We start from the raw sequence: 15,989 nt of genomic DNA on the forward strand, positions 1-15,989 counted from the left end.
CATGCTGCATTAGGAATTTGCTTTGGGCTGCTGCATATGACTGAGTTCAGCAGCAGAACAACAACAACAACAACTTTGGCTCTGTGTTTTTTCTTTTTGGTTCATGTGCCCTTTGATGGCGTTTTCTTAAGAGTCACTTCATCTCCCATCGAAGCAAACAGTGAACATGCGGCTTTCTTTCTGTGAATTCCCTCGTCCCATCTCATGACAGGCTGCCTCTCCTCACTCACTCTGTGTGGGAGGGCGCTCCGAGAGGATGAGCCTGCTAGCAGCGCTGGGTCAGGCTAGCCGTGCGGAGCTAGCGTGCTACCAAACAGTGCAGTTTGTTTTCGGGACGGCACGATGAAGAACAACATGAAGTATTACGGACTCATTCCGCAGCAGCGTATTGACAACATCACCGGGAGCTAGGGCCGTCTTTTCTCCACTAAAGCGAGGCAGTCCCGACCCCTCGGTGCCATTGTTTGGATGGACTAACGCTACAGCTAGCACCGCAGCTTGAGACTTCCCGAGCGGGCACGGATGGGATTTCTTCAGCTAGCCGCGGCTAATGGTTGTGCTGGCTGACTAGCTTCGCGGCTAACCGGTTGGCGTTAGCTATCTGACCCAGGTAGCTTTATGTTTCTTTTTCGTTTATCTGCTGTTTGCTCGCTTTTGTTGTTATTGGAAACAGCCACTCAGTTAGTCACACGACGAGCTTTCCGGTCGCACCCTTTTCTTATAGTAACTAAAATTAGCTTATGTATGAGACGAGGTTTTCATATTGCAAATGACATTGATCTGCTTACTGAACTTGGCTAGCATGGTTGGCTAGCTCGCTAACAAACAACACTTCGGTAAAGTTGATCCACAAACAGCAGCACAACTCAAACTAGCCGAGCAGGTTGTCATCCTAATGTTGAAGCCCTACATATGTAAGCTACGTTAAGTATTTTTGAGTTAGGTTAGCTAGCAAATTTGTTTACATGGTTTTTGTAGTTCTCTCAGTCGACATCACTTGACACTTATCAGTTCTTCTTCTAGCATAAATTATTTTGACAGTAACTCAACAAAGTGAAAGTGTTTTAATCAAATTTCCGTCTCTGGATCGATGGGAAGTTTTGTAACCTCCGACATAGTTACTTTAGTAAAAAAAAAAAAACCGCAATGACATTTTCAGTTACTCCAAGTTGCATTGTTAAATTGTGCTAAGATGTATATAACTTTGCATAATGTTTACCTGCAATGTGATAAGTTCGAACACACCGAAGCAGTAGACTGTCTATAGACCTTTGCTAGTAAATACTAAATTTGTCTGAAGACTTTAGGCAGCCAGTTTTAAATTTGGATAACTCTCGTCATGTGTAGTTTGTGTTTACAATTTCCAAAAATTAATCCAAATGTTTACGTTGAATGTACTGCATTATTTTACACAGGTCAAAAGTTCTTATGTAATTCTGTGTCCTTCTTTCTCACAGTTGGTTCGCATCATCTGGTAATTACCAGGCTCTGAATAGAGCAGATTTGCTAGCACAACCATGCCTCCCAGACCCTCCTCAGGAGAACTATGGGGGATGCACTTGATGCCCCCCAGCATCCTAGTGGACTGCCTTCTGCCAAATGGCATGATTCTCACATTGGAGTGCCTCCGAGAGGCCACACTTATCACAGTCAAGCATGAGCTGTTCAAAGAAGCCAGGAAGTACCCTCTCTACCATCTGCTGCAAGAGGAGAGCTCCTACATCTTTGTCAGTGTCACCCAAGAGGCAGAGCGGGAGGAGTTTTACGATGAGACCAGGAGGTTGTGCGATCTCAGGCTTTTCCAGGCCTACCTCAAAGTTATTGAGCCAGTAGGCAACAGGGAAGAGAAAATTCTCAACAGAGAGATAGGTATGATTTTTGACTTGTCTAGTTATACAACACACTGTAGTTCGTAGTAATTTAATCTAACAGCTGTTGCCTCTGGCAGTGTCTACCCAAACCAGCTGATTTCATTTTCCCCGGTTCTTTGTAGCATTGTTTTAAAAAGCGTTGCATAAATACAGTTTATTACAAACTGAAAAGGATTAACATAATACTGTGCAACATATACATTACATTATGTTTTGTGTCACTGTATAATATTATTTTACCTGTCGTGAAAACAATGTGTTTCCTTGTAGGTTTCGCTATTGGAATGCCGATATGCGAGTTTGAATTGGTAAAAGACTCAGAAGTGCAGGACTTTAGAAGGAACATTTTAAACGTTTGTAAAGAAGCTGTGGACCTCAGAGACAGTAATGGACCCCACAGCAGAGCTTTGTACGTCTATCCTCCCAATGTAGAGTCCTCGGCAGAACTTCCCAGGCACATCTATAACAAGCTAGACAAAGGTAGGACATTTTACTCTGGGGTGGGCAGCAAATGTTTACTATATTAACAATATTGCACCTTAAATGTGCATAAAACATATCTGATTGTTTATTTTCTTCCTTCAGGTCAAATCATTGTGGTGATTTGGGTCATCGTTTCACCCAGCAATGACAAACAGAAGTACACCCTGAAGATCAACCACGACTATGTGCCAGAACAGGTGATTGCTGAAGCCATCCGTAAGAAGACGCGGAGCATGCTGCTCTCCCAAGAGCAGCTGAAGATGTGTGTGCAAGAGTATCAGGGAAAGTACATCCTCAAAGTATGCGGCTGTGATGAGTACTTACTGGAGAAATACCCTCTGAGTCAGTACAAGGTAATCTAATTTAATCTTAGCTTAGCTGCATCTGATGTTATTGCACTTAGAGGGCAAGAGATCCACTTCACATCAAATTATTATCTAGCTCAAATGTGCTTGGCATTCATGACGTGAAATTAAATTTATGAGACATGTTTTGCCTGTCTAATGTCATTCAAGAAAAAAATCACGCATATCACACTGTGTACGGACTGAATGTTTCAGATATTGCTTAGTTGTAGTTGTAGAATCTCATAATTTACATGTTGATAAGCTTAGAAATTCTGTGAATGGCTTCAAAATGTCAAACGACATGTATGGCAACAAAATGTCACAGCTACTTGAAAATGTCACTTTGTCTTCAACAGTACGTGCGCAGCTGTATTATGCTGGGAAGGATGCCCAACTTGATGCTAATGGCAAAAGACAGCCTGTACTCACAACTGCCCATGGACAACTTCACCATGCCGTCATATGCGAGGCGAATATCCACAGCAACGCCCTACATGAACGGCGAGACAGCCACCAAGTCTCTATGGACTATCAACGGAACGCTGAGGATCAAGATACTGTGCGCCACTTATGTCAATGTCAACATCAGAGACATTGACAAGGTACGATTGCAAATCAAAGATGTAGTGCTGTGACTTTTTCATCTTGTTTTCTTTGCAAATTTTTAGATTTGACTAAATCTTCTCGCCAAGCTCACATATCACATTGGATGTTATTAGAAGATGTTGTGCAGAGTCTCACAGACTTTTTCTGTCAGAAATATGCCGAAAGATATCTTTATTGCTTCAATGGATTAGTTGTTGTTCTCTTTGCTGCTATAGATCTACGTCAGGACTGGGATATACCACGGTGGAGAGCAGTTATGTGACAATGTCAACACCCAGCGCGTGCCCTGCTCAAACCCCAGGTAGTGCAAAGTGAAGAATAATGCTGGGATTTCAGTGAGCTCTGTGATGACAACATGACTGATTGTATTAATGGTTTGTTTCCTGTTGACTCCAGGTGGAACGAATGGCTGAACTATGACATGTACATTCCAGAAATTCCCCGAGCTGCCCGGCTCTGCCTCTCCATCTGCTCTGTGAAAGGAAGAAAGGGAGCCAAAGAGGTTAGTAGTAACATTCACTTTCTGATGGTGCTGTTCTAATTTCAATACACTTTAGTTTTAAAATCAAATTTAATAAATATCATCATGATCTGCAGTAGGAGAGTGCAAAGGAATAGCAACAGGAGAGATGATAAATCTGGCCAATGCTAACTATCTCGATGTGCTAAACTTGTCTTCAGAATCTCAGAGTGCGCCGTTAAGATTTCACATCACTTTGATTTTGGTCATGGGTAGTACCAGTATATGCAGTTTAATAGCAAAGCGAACACTTTTTGAATGGTGCTTTTGTCAAAACGGTATTAAAAGACTGAGTGACATTTTCTGCTTGCAGCCAAACAAACTAGCATTGTTTTAACGAAGAAGTCAATCAGTTATTGGCCTTTTTCCAGCAGGCCAGGGGCAAATGCGATTAAATTTCATGGTGTGCATGACTTGACTACTTTTCAACACCAGAACAGGGCAGAGTGAAAGGAGTCTGAAGTCTTGTCATCTGTAGCTCTTCATCTGGGACATTATTGTGGCTTCTGCTGTTTTATTTCATCGCTTCCTGCAATAGTTACAACTGATGTGGTGTATAAAAGGGCAGAAAACAACCATGTGATGTTTTGTAGACATGTTTTTCATCATTAACTGTCATTATCAGCCAAAAAGAGTGGCATTGGGGTGTAGTCAACGAAAGAAAATCTTCGTTGTTTAAACTCCAACATACTGTTCAACCCTGCTGTACAAGCAGTGTTGTTGGCAAGGTCCACCATTTGTTGCAGGGAAAATATCGGCTTTTTGTCTCTAGATTAACTAGATAGACCACAATGCACTAAATTCGCTGTGCCTGCGAGCCTTATCAGCCGAAAATTATTCTTAACAAACACATAAAACTAGTACTTGATGCATATTAAACGATTTTAATCTGGTTTTTGTATGCTAGAATGTGCCCAAATTTACACGATTTCTTTGATCTATATCAGCTGGTCATCACGGTACCAGAAACACTGAGGAATGCATACCTTCTTTAGATGATGTGCTATGTTGGTTGTTGAGGTGTCATCTAAACGAATTCCCGCTCACAAGGTTTACAATCAACTTTTTGGCCATCTTTAACCCTTTAAGCTTCAGTGTACCGCCGGCGGTACACCTACTAATTTGCATAGGAATTTCAGGAATGTCCGACGGGTGCAAACGCGATTATACAAACACTATACACCGATGGAAAGCTTAGATTCTCATGAATCCGCCGGTATAAACCACTTTCAGATGCGATTACCACAGCGGGTGAGAAAAACACATTTGTCCGACAAAAACAAATATTCATCCATCCGTTCTCTATACACGGCTTCAAAGCACACAGTGCGACTCACATTTCCGGGTTTATTATTACACAAAAAAAAAAAATTCCACAAAAAACGGCCATAATCCAACCTTTTACATCCAGATGACACAAGCCAGTAAACTATTTTGTCCAAAACATGTCCTGAAGTCGGTATAAAATCCCCGAATCGGTCGTTTTCAAGGAAATGCACCTCCCGATGCGCGTCCAATATTCCCCGTATTTTTCGTAATTTTTTTTATTTAAAAATAGAATATTAGCGATTTTTTGTACTGAAAACGGCTGGAATTGACTGAAGCTTAAAGGGTTAATCTGGTTTTTGTATGCTAGAATGTGCCCAAATTTACACGATTTCTTTGATCTATATCAGCTGGTCATCACGGTACCAGAAACACTGAGGAATGCATACCTTCTTTAGATGATGTGCTATGTTGGTTGTTGAGGTGTCATCTAAACAAATTCCCACTCACAAGGTTTACAATCAACTTTTTGGCCATCTTTAAGGAAGTTTGACCTTGGTTTTGACACTAAAGTCTTCATTGATGATCACTCTTTGGTCAATTCTCCTCTCTCATAATATCAAAGTGGATTAAAGCATTTTTGCTGTGCTGATGGTAAATAAACACTCTCCTGTGTTCTGCACTGTACCGGTGTTACTCCATAGCCTCAAGCTGTTGCCTTTCTGCTTGATTTTCATATGCATCATCTTACTTCTGTTCTCCTGTAGGAGCATTGTCCTCTCGCCTGGGGCAACATCAACCTGTTTGATTACACCCACACTCTGGTAGCAGGAAAAATGGCTCTGAACCTGTGGCCTGTTCCACATGGACTGGAAGACCTGCTCAACCCCATCGGCGTCACAGGCTCCAATCCCAACAAGGTGAACAGCAAACATCTGTGTGAACATAAAGCTCATTCGCTTATTTGTGGCTCCAGTATTTTCTTTTTTTTTTTTTTACAGCGCAAGTGATGGTGTGATTTGTAAAGAGACATTAATCTGTCTACTGTGATGCTTTAATGTTGTTTTTCAAGTTAACTCGAAAACATGTTTTTGACAGACCAATAATTTTGCAACTATACATTATTTTAGTTATATGGAGCCGAATGGAGCATGACAAGACATTGAGAAGGTCGGATTTTCGCACAAAACAATCACAGTTGCCAAACATTTTAAGCTGTTCTTGTATGTACTGTGTCTGCGCTAGCCACTGACCTCTAAGCCCCATGACCCAGTTTTAACAGAGCTGGTGACGAGCTGTACAGTTTCAGAGCTGGACTTAAGCTGCCTCGATTTAAGCGACCAAGCTTCTTATCCCACTTAATTAATTACTCATTGGCACACCTTTCTTTGATTACACTAAACACCTTGAGTGACCTTCCTCCCGTCATACACTTTCTAAACACACAGGAAACCCCTTGTCTGGAGCTGGAGTTTGACCATTTCAGCTGCCCTGTCAAGTTCCCTGACATGACCACAATTGAGGACCATGCAAACTGGATTATATCCAGAGAGCTTGGCTTTAATTACTGCCACACCGGTTTGGTAAGATAACAAGCATGCTTGTTTTTTTATTATTTGTCTTGCGTCACTTATCAGATTCATTGTGAGATCTGATTTTCTTTCCGAGCAGCTGTCACATCGTAGTTCATGTGCACCACACTGAGAGATCTAAATATCACCTTTTAATTCACACGTTAAACCTTATGTGACAAGTGCTTGTAGACGCCTCACAGTGCTGCCATTGTTATTCATATTAATTCATCAAACTGTGTGCTGTTTGGTGTCACAGAGTAACAGACTGGCCCGTGACAACCCTCTGACTGACAGCGACAACGAGCAGCTACGGCAAGTCGGTAACAGAGACCCACTGTCTGAAATTACTGAGCAGGAGAAAGACTTTCTATGGAGGCACAGGTAATGTGTGTGTGTGGGTGTACTGTTATAACGGGTGTTCGAGGCGTCTGTTTGGATTAAATGTCAGCATTCTGTAATCGGAAGCATTCCACAAAAGTCATTGTTCAAACAGAGCTGTCCAAGATGTTACAAAAGTTGTACTTAAACTGTTTTAGACACGACTGCATCAACATGCCAGAGATCCTTCCCAAGATCCTCCTGGCTGTGAAATGGAACTCCAGAGATGAGGTTTCACAGGTGAGATCAGGTTTCTACTGCTGACACGCCTTTATTTTGAAGGCTGACTGTAAACACAGATTGTACACACACTTTCACACATTGTAGAGTTGTTCAAAATTGCTACAATACCAAAATATAGTGTATATCTGTACTCAGTGACTTGTTTTCATTTCAGATGTATTGCCTTCTGAAGGACTGGCCTGCTATCAAACCAGAACAAGCCATGGAGTTGCTGGATTGCAACTTCCCAGATCCCATGATCAGAGACTTTGCTGTGAAGTGCCTTGAGAAATACCTAACTGATGACAAACTCTCTCAGTACCTTATTCAGCTGGTTCAGGTGTGTTTTGTCCTCATCTGGCTGCAAACACAAGCTATGCAAACAGAGTCAACGTTTTTCATTTTGGCATGTTATTCTGATAAGTCAGATGATGTTTCAAGTTGATAAACTGAAGCTGTTTTCTGTATTTTCTGTGCCTGTGCCCAGGTTTTAAAATATGAGCAGTACCTTGATAACCCACTTGCACGCTTCCTGCTGAAAAAGGCGTTGACCAATCAGAGGATAGGACATTTCTTCTTCTGGCATTTAAAGTGAGTTAATATAAAACAGTCTTCTTCCAGAAAGTTGGAGCTGTTTATATGTGAAAGGTTAAACTCTTGGTTGAATGTCACTAACTGTCTGTTCCCAAGTAGCGTTGGATTTAAGGAAGTTCTTTGAAAATATCTAATTTCAGATCATGTTTTGGGATGCTGTGTACATTTTAGAGGCTGGATGCGCGTTCCATTGGGACACAGCCTCTTTAATGCGTTTTTCTTGCTCACATTTGAAGGTCAGAGATGCACAACAAGACAGTGAGCCAGCGGTTTGGCCTGCTGCTGGAGTCGTACTGCCGGGCCTGCGGCATGTATCTGAAGCACCTGAGCAGACAGGTGGAGGCCATGGAGAAGCTCATCAATCTCACCGACCTCCTCAAACAAGAGAAGAAAGATGAAGCACAGAAGGTAAGCTGACATCTGGCAGCTGTTAATTGTGATCCACTGAATCGTTGGGTTTAATCTCGATGACAGCTGGACCAATCTGGCCACAGAGATGCCCCTGTATATTACAGTGATGCAGTTTGGACAGTTTCTTTTTCCGTTTGCTTGCAGTGAAATAAATTTCACCAAATCATGATAAGACATTTCTGATAACTTAGTTTCTTTCCAAATAAGACAAAGAGCAAAATGTGGGAAAAAATAATCTGAATTAATGGTAACTGTACAAGCAGTGTTATTGGCAAGGTCCAGCATAATCCATATCTCCACAGCATTGGTTTCATCTGTGAAATGTAACGCAGTCCACTACCACAGCTCTTCCAAAGCTCTTTCGTTTACGGTGTTTGTTTATGTTCTCAAGAAGGTGTTGATTTAACTCTCTTTCTTTTTTTGATCCTCTGAAAACTAAGCAGTTTCTAGGCGTTGTTTGCTAGTGTCAGAAAAATCTTTTGTACAGCATGACTCAGTTATAATGAAATGAATCAATAGGAAAAGAAAAAAAAATAAAGTTAGACTTTATAAAACCTGAGAAACGTTGAGAAAATAATCAACATGTACAACATTTTTCAAAATACCCTTGGGTATTATGGTACTAGATAAACAGGTTTGCTGTACATACAACAGATATTTTAGTGCTTCCAGTTTTAATCTGTTTGTCTCCTACCAGCTCTGTGTAAACACAACCTGCAGCTCAGTCCAGTTCAGCTGACAAGCCCTTGAATTTTTTGTCATGTGACAAAAAAAGCTGTGCGAAGAAATGCAGAATAAATTAAACCTGTTGGAAAATGTGCTTTTAAAGAAATATCATGATTTTGGGGTTAGATTTGGTAAAGTTTTAAAGGAATGGCACATTACAGATGAGTGCCTCAAGAACTGCTGAAGGTTAAAAAAATTTCTCGCTGTCTTTTTGCAATATGTGGCTCTGATAAATGGTGTGATTTTAATTTTTTATTTTTTTTTAATTTAAATGCACTGGGATTTTGGACTTTAACATGTTGAGGTCATAGTAGATGGTGATAGTATTCTGGACTGAATTAAAGTCAAAAGTATCTCCAATATTTTGCCCCCCTTGTATGTATGAGGGGGCATTCTAACTGGATAGACAAAATATTACAAGGACTTCTCAGTGTAATGCAGTGCAGTACACGACCACCCACAATGACCTTAAGAATAAACAAAAAGCAGAATTGTCACTTCATAAGAGTTGAATCTATGCTAGAACTGTTGCACTGAGTTACTTTAGCTTTAACAGTTACACCTGAAAAAGGACCATTGAGTGTAGTTCTTCTGTTGAGTTTATAAACTTTGCTCTGTCTTGTTATTAAGCTGGCCAACAAGTCGCGTATCGTTTTAATTCAGAAAGCCCCAACGGCCATGAATAAATGAAATGTTGAAAGTGAGTTTCCACTAACAATGAAAGCATAAAAAGCACATTAGATAAGAAATAAGTGAAATATGTTACTAAAATGTATCATTACTAAAGTTCACTTAAAGAATAAGAAAGAAACTGGATCACTACTGAAGACCTAACAGTTTTATAATAATATTTAGATATATGATAAGTTGGCTCTGCATCAAGATAAGCAATGCTAAATTTAACAGCTGTTTTCTGGCCCTGACTAATTTGCCCGTCACACTAGTTTTGTTAGCTTTCTAAGGAGTTAGCTAGCTATCTAGCAAACTGACTTGAATCTGAATCTAAATTCCGTTTTATGTCCAGCAGTGGTGCTCTTTTGATCACTCTCGGGTCTCAAAGCCCCTTAAACTAATTTCACTTGTCATTGCCACAGCTGTGGACCTTCAGCATGGCCACCAGAGGGTGCATGTCATTAGCTAGAAGCACCTCTATGAAGTCGCATTACCTCATTGTAAGAGCTAAATAATTTTGCTAATGAAAAGCGGCAGTACGTTGACACTGTTTGCTGCATATTGACCAGACCGGTCTATTGCACCAGCCGCTCGACACCAAGATATTCATAGCCGATGGATTTGTTTATCTCCTCTCAGGTTCAGATGAAGTTTCTGGTAGAGCAGATGAGAAGGCCCGACTACATGGACGCACTGCAAAGCTTCACCTCCCCGCTGAATCCAGCACACCAGCTGGGAAACCTCCGGTACATCATGTCTCTTTTATCTAACACTGTTCTCAGAAATGGTTGGAATCTGATGTTTTGTTTCTTTTACAAGTGTTGCTTTGGGCTTTTCCTTTACATATTACCAGAAACCATAAAAAATGTTCTGTTCTGTGTGTGGATGAAGGACATTGAGAGCTCAGCCTCTTTTTATTGTAAACCCAATCCATGTGACTTGGCTGAGACTAAATAATGTTTGCATTGTTGTGGATCGGGACTCCCCATCAGCACAGCCATAAACACTGAAAGCTCACTAATATCCTTCCTATATAGACAGATGTTTAAAAAATCATGTCTGTGTTTCAGCTTGGAGGAATGCAGGATGATGTCGTCAGCAAAGCGGCCTCTGTGGCTTAACTGGGAAAACCCAGATATGATGTCAGAGCTGCTCTTTCAGAACAACGAAATCATCTTCAAAAATGGAGATGGTGAGTTCTTTCTGTGTTTCCCTCTTCGATCTCTCAGATTTCCTCCCTGCTTCTCCGTCTCAGTACACACACACACACACACACACACACACGCAAGCCTGCTGCTCTTGCTGAGCGTGCAGCATAATTCAGTCTAAGCCTGCAGGTTGTATCGCGGTGCACAAACACAAACCTATCTATGTTCTTTACACAGAATTCAGGAAGAACAACACTTTATTCGAATCTCACTTTACCTGCAGCAGCTTCTGCGTTTTGCTGCGCCATCTGCCACCAGCCCGACTTTGAAAGCTCTGCTCCATAATGCATCATGGAGTTGATCAAAGCGGCTAATATTCACCTCACTGTTACCCACCTCCCTGTCTCTCTTTTTGCCTCCGCAGATCTGAGGCAGGACATGCTGACGCTGCAGATCATTAGGATAATGGAGAACATCTGGCAGAACCAGGGCCTTGATCTCAGGTAGGCTCCTCACTTCGCCATGACAGCAGGGATGCAGGTACACGTTAACAGGCGCTGGACCTTTCATGTTCTGCGCTCCATACTTGAATGCAGATTAGCGGCTACCCCTGCAGGCCACCCCAGGTCATTTAACATAAAGTCCATCATTGCTGTCTTCGGTTTTTATTCTGCCTCTCTCATGTTCTCTGTCCTTCCTCCCTCAGGATGCTTCCGTATGGCTGTCTGTCAATCGGCGACTGTGTGGGCTTGATTGAGGTGGTGAGGAACTCTCATACCATCATGCAGATCCAGTGTAAAGGAGGCCTGAAGGGGGCGCTGCAGTTCAACAGCCACACACTGCATCAGTGGCTTAAAGATAAGAACAAGGGAGAGATGTGAGTTACATAAAGCAGCGATTTATACAGATTTTCCGCCTCATGTGCTGAGCAGAGGGGATGGTGATAGTGTTAGGGTGACATATCACAATGCACTGAATGCAGTGACTGAATCATCTCTGATATGTTTTCTGCTTGTGTGATGTCTCAGGTATGACCAGGCCATAGATCTGTTCACACGCTCATGTGCAGGCTACTGTGTAGCCACCTTTATCCTGGGTATAGGAGACCGACACAACAGCAACATTATGGTCAAAGATGACGGACAGGTGAAGATTACAGCTCAGATTACCTCTCTGTTGTTCTTTGTATGCTAACTTTTTGTTGTTTAAATATCTATGTAACATTTTACTTCATGTTTTGTCTTCACAGCTGTTCCACATAGACTTTGGACATTTTCTTGACCACAAAAAGAAGAAGTTTGGATACAAAAGAGAGCGCGTTCCCTTTGTGCTTACACAGGATTTCCTGATCGTTATTAGCAAAGGAACACAAGAGTGCACCAAAACGAGAGAGTTCGAAAGGTAGCACGACCCAAATACTCAAATACTTGGTAGCACGACCCAAGTATTTGACTTTTCCTGTCGTCTAAAACACACACACACACACACACACCGTCGGACGATCCGACTATTCAGGCCAGCCCTACTCATTAGTTATTTGTTGCTCTGTCCCCATGTTTCTTCCCTATTTTTTTGACGTCATATTTCTTCCCCCCCCCTCAGGTTCCAGGAGATGTGTTACAAGGCGTACTTGGCAATCCGGCAACACGCCAACCTCTTCATCAACCTCTTCTCCATGATGCTGGGCTCGGGAATGCCTGAGCTGCAGTCTTTCGACGACATCGCTTACATCAGGAAGACCCTGGCCCTGGACAAGTCGGAGCAGGAGGCCCTCGACTACTTCATGAAGCAGATGAACGACGCTCACCACGGCGGCTGGACTACCAAGATGGACTGGATCTTCCACACTATTCGCCAGCACGCCATGAACTAAGGAAAGAGAGGAGCAAAGAGCTGTGGCAACGACGGCACGCTACAAGACACAAGAGTTGTGAGAAACAAGCAAGTTCTTTTCCCCAAACACACTACGGCCTGGTTAATATTTCTGCCAGCGTGTGACTGAATCATTATCTGCCAGCACACCACAAAGTGAGGATGCTCAGAAGAGCCTTTTTCAGGGACATAAATTTCTAACCACTCCTGTATCTACAGGCGTCTGAAATTTGTCTCCCTGCATTATGAACTTCAGAAGACAGGGTGGAGTTATATTTCATCTGTCTTCTTCATAGGAACTCAAGTATATTGGACCTCAACAACATTGGCCTTCATGTGAACCAACAATTGACAAATGTTATTTTTCTGATTCTTTTTATTCCTTTCAGTACATCTACAACCATCAGCATTTAGAGAGGAACGTCATGAAGTGGTGTACCGTGAGCACAGGCGGCTTTTTCTAAACTGACAGAGTGCAACTGAATTATTTCTACTACTTGTTTTGAACCGATGAAGGTGGGGATGGGGGAGGGGGTGGCTGGTTATCGGTGCACACAGCCAGGCTGGTGGTCACCAACGAGCAGGCGAGCGCTTACAGGGTCATTATTTTCCCCTCACAATTACATAAACGGGCGAGAACACTGTAATTACGGGGCTGACAGGATGTGTTGTTGAAAATCCTTAATGAGCATTTAACAGTTTATGGAGCAAACTGAAATAATGGCCTATTTGTAGCCTACCAATGATGACGTGTCCTCAGTTTAGGAATCGTGGCTCGTCACAGAACTGACTTTTGTACAGCAGTATATCCATATACTTGTATGCATTCGGTGCACATATTCCTTTTTGAGTCTATTTTCTACTGAGCCAAAGTCCTAGATGTATAACCCCACTACTCAGCAGTCTTATTGTAAAAAAACTAAACAAAATAGTCACTATATTCCAAGTCTTGTGTGTACTCCTCATAGCACTGATCTCCACAGTATTTGTTTTGTTTCGTCTATCAGTATTATTCTGTGTCAGATGTTGAGGCACAAACCTTCTTCATCCACCCGATGCAGATGGACCGGAAAAAGAGCTTTGATGGCCAGCTGTATAACATGTTGTGAAGCGGTTTTTTTTGTTTGTTTTTTTTATTGTTGTTTTTGTTATTCGGCAGACACAGGCAAGAGGGGAAAAAGGATGCGTATTTGTGTTTGTTTTGTGTGCTGTGCTGTTACACTATGCAAGTTGTGATCCTAACATGTACTGTATACTGCAACAAAAAAACCTAAAAAGTTGATGTCAGAGTAAGGCAGAGAGTGAACCGCGTCTCCCACCGACACACAGACAAGTGTGTCGGTGAACTTTGTACAGACAGTACATGGAAGAAAAGAAAAACAAACAAAGAAAAAATGCACAATGCTGCCGTGTAACAGTATCGTCTACTTCTTCCCAGCGAAACAGAACTGTGAGAAACACCTTTCGGACCCCGCCTTCTCCTTACCGGGCTTCTAACTAACTTTGGAGCTTCAATCTAAGCCATCTGTAATGCATCTCAGATGTTTTGTGTGTCTCCTCCTTCTCAATCACAGACTCTCTCTTCTCAAAAATTTGCCAGATTGTGACATCCAGGTAGAGAAAAGTAACCGAAGTGATATTTTTGAAACCTTCCAAGTGTCTTCTTCCCTCCTCTTTCCTGTGATTACCGCCCTTGCGTGTGGAGGAGTAGTCGTCGCAGGTTTGATCACTGCACAGACTGGCGCGCAAGAGGCCCTTAAGTGTTCTAGCTTTACTAAATGATACATCACGGGGCGGTTTCCTGGACACTTGAGTCTGTCTGAGAGTCCAGTTTGCGTTTTCTGTACATGGGTGAGGACTTAAAACTGCTCAGGAAACCGATCCTGCTTAAATGCATGTGCTTTCTGTGCAGGATACAGAGCAGTGGGCCGGACCCGAACTGAGAAAACTAAACCCAGTGTACTTTATAGAAGAACTATCTAAATGATGCTATTTCCTTTGTACTTGTTCTGATTGTTTTTGTTTCTCACACTGCATTATGCATGAGGTCCTCAAATATCTACTTTTTTTTGTTTGTTTTTTTTGTTTGACCTGATGTTGTTTACTTGAATTTCATGTATAGAAATGACCTTGTTACTTGTTTGAGGTACAACAAAGTCACAATGAAGGTAACAGATACTGCTACTGCTACTACATGTGCAAATGCTTTCCTTGAATAACTACAGAGGTAATATATTTTTGTATTTTTAAATGTAAACAAACTCATATATGTACCTGCTAACCAAAAAGAAAAAGGAGGAATCACGCGTAACATGCACCATCCTCATACAAAGTCCAACAGCCAGCCTCTAGTTGTTGAAAGGATATGAATGACAAAGCAGAGCTGAATGAAGGACAAAGACGTGATGCTGTTGTCAGAGTACCATCTTCACTTCAAGTGGAGACTTCTTGTCCTATGTGGAAATCTGTAAGCACAATAAGGAAGTAGAAACTATGTCTGCATGTTTATAAAAAAGAAACAAACTCATGTTAGTTATCTATTCATCTGTATATATATCATTAAAAAAACCTTCAAATACTTGTTTTAATCATCCTCATATGACCATGTCTGATACAAAACTGTATGCATTCATTTATTGTGCTGTTGAATAAAATCATTTCTCCTTATCTCATTGGATTTCCGGAGTAATTTCATTACATTGTTATACAGTTGATGGAAAGTTTGGTAATTTAGAAGACACTTCTACATTGTTGTGCTTTATGGGAAACATTGACAATGCAAGGCAAGACTCCCAAATTGAAGTATTTTCAATCTTTCCCACGAGATCTACAAAAACAAGACTCTTAATTTGGTGAACTGGTGTATAAAACAATATTACTGATTTGTATGACTAAAAAAATGCATCTAACATTTATCACAACCCCCAGATCACATGAGTTAACCCTGTAAAACCCAAATATTAAAAAAAGTTAAAATACATTTATTTAGATCTAAAATTTTCTAAAAATATAAAAATGTAATATATATACAGTATGTGTATATATATGGATGTGTTTAATGAGAGAAGCCAAACAATCCAACTTCCAGCAGTGAAACTACCAGTGGTTGTGTAGCAGGAATCCATCCTGGTGACCTGTGGTCCAGTTCAGTTCTTTTCAAGTGTTTTAAATATGTAAATCTGTAAAACCCAAATATCTAAAAAAAAAAAAAAAAGGTAATCAATATTTAGATATAAATAAAACTAATAATGTATATATATATATATATATATATATATATATATATATACCTATATACT

The 15,989-nt window shown here is 41.2% G+C and overlaps 1 protein-coding gene across 1 annotated transcript; it reads left to right on the plus strand.

Annotated features, from left to right (window-relative positions):
• Positions 1–213: 213 nt before the first annotated feature.
• LOC110964599 (phosphatidylinositol 4,5-bisphosphate 3-kinase catalytic subunit alpha isoform) lies at positions 214–15,362 on the plus strand. The gene is made up of 21 exons (XM_022213378.2): positions 214–610; positions 1,458–1,869; positions 2,142–2,351; positions 2,457–2,707; positions 3,058–3,303; positions 3,523–3,608; positions 3,704–3,809; positions 5,861–6,013; positions 6,542–6,676; positions 6,924–7,048; positions 7,204–7,285; positions 7,443–7,607; positions 7,755–7,858; positions 8,098–8,269; positions 10,310–10,416; positions 10,741–10,862; positions 11,243–11,321; positions 11,525–11,695; positions 11,847–11,964; positions 12,068–12,219; positions 12,421–15,362. The coding sequence occupies exons 2-21, from the start codon at positions 1,518–1,520 to the stop codon at positions 12,689–12,691; spliced, it is 3,207 nt and encodes a 1,068-aa protein (XP_022069070.1). The 5' UTR covers positions 214–610; positions 1,458–1,517; the 3' UTR covers positions 12,692–15,362.
• The last annotated feature ends 627 nt before the right edge of the window (positions 15,363–15,989 follow it).

This window comes from Acanthochromis polyacanthus, chromosome 9 (assembly GCF_021347895.1).
Source record: "Acanthochromis polyacanthus isolate Apoly-LR-REF ecotype Palm Island chromosome 9, KAUST_Apoly_ChrSc, whole genome shotgun sequence".
Taxonomy (NCBI): Eukaryota; Metazoa; Chordata; class Actinopteri; family Pomacentridae; genus Acanthochromis; species Acanthochromis polyacanthus.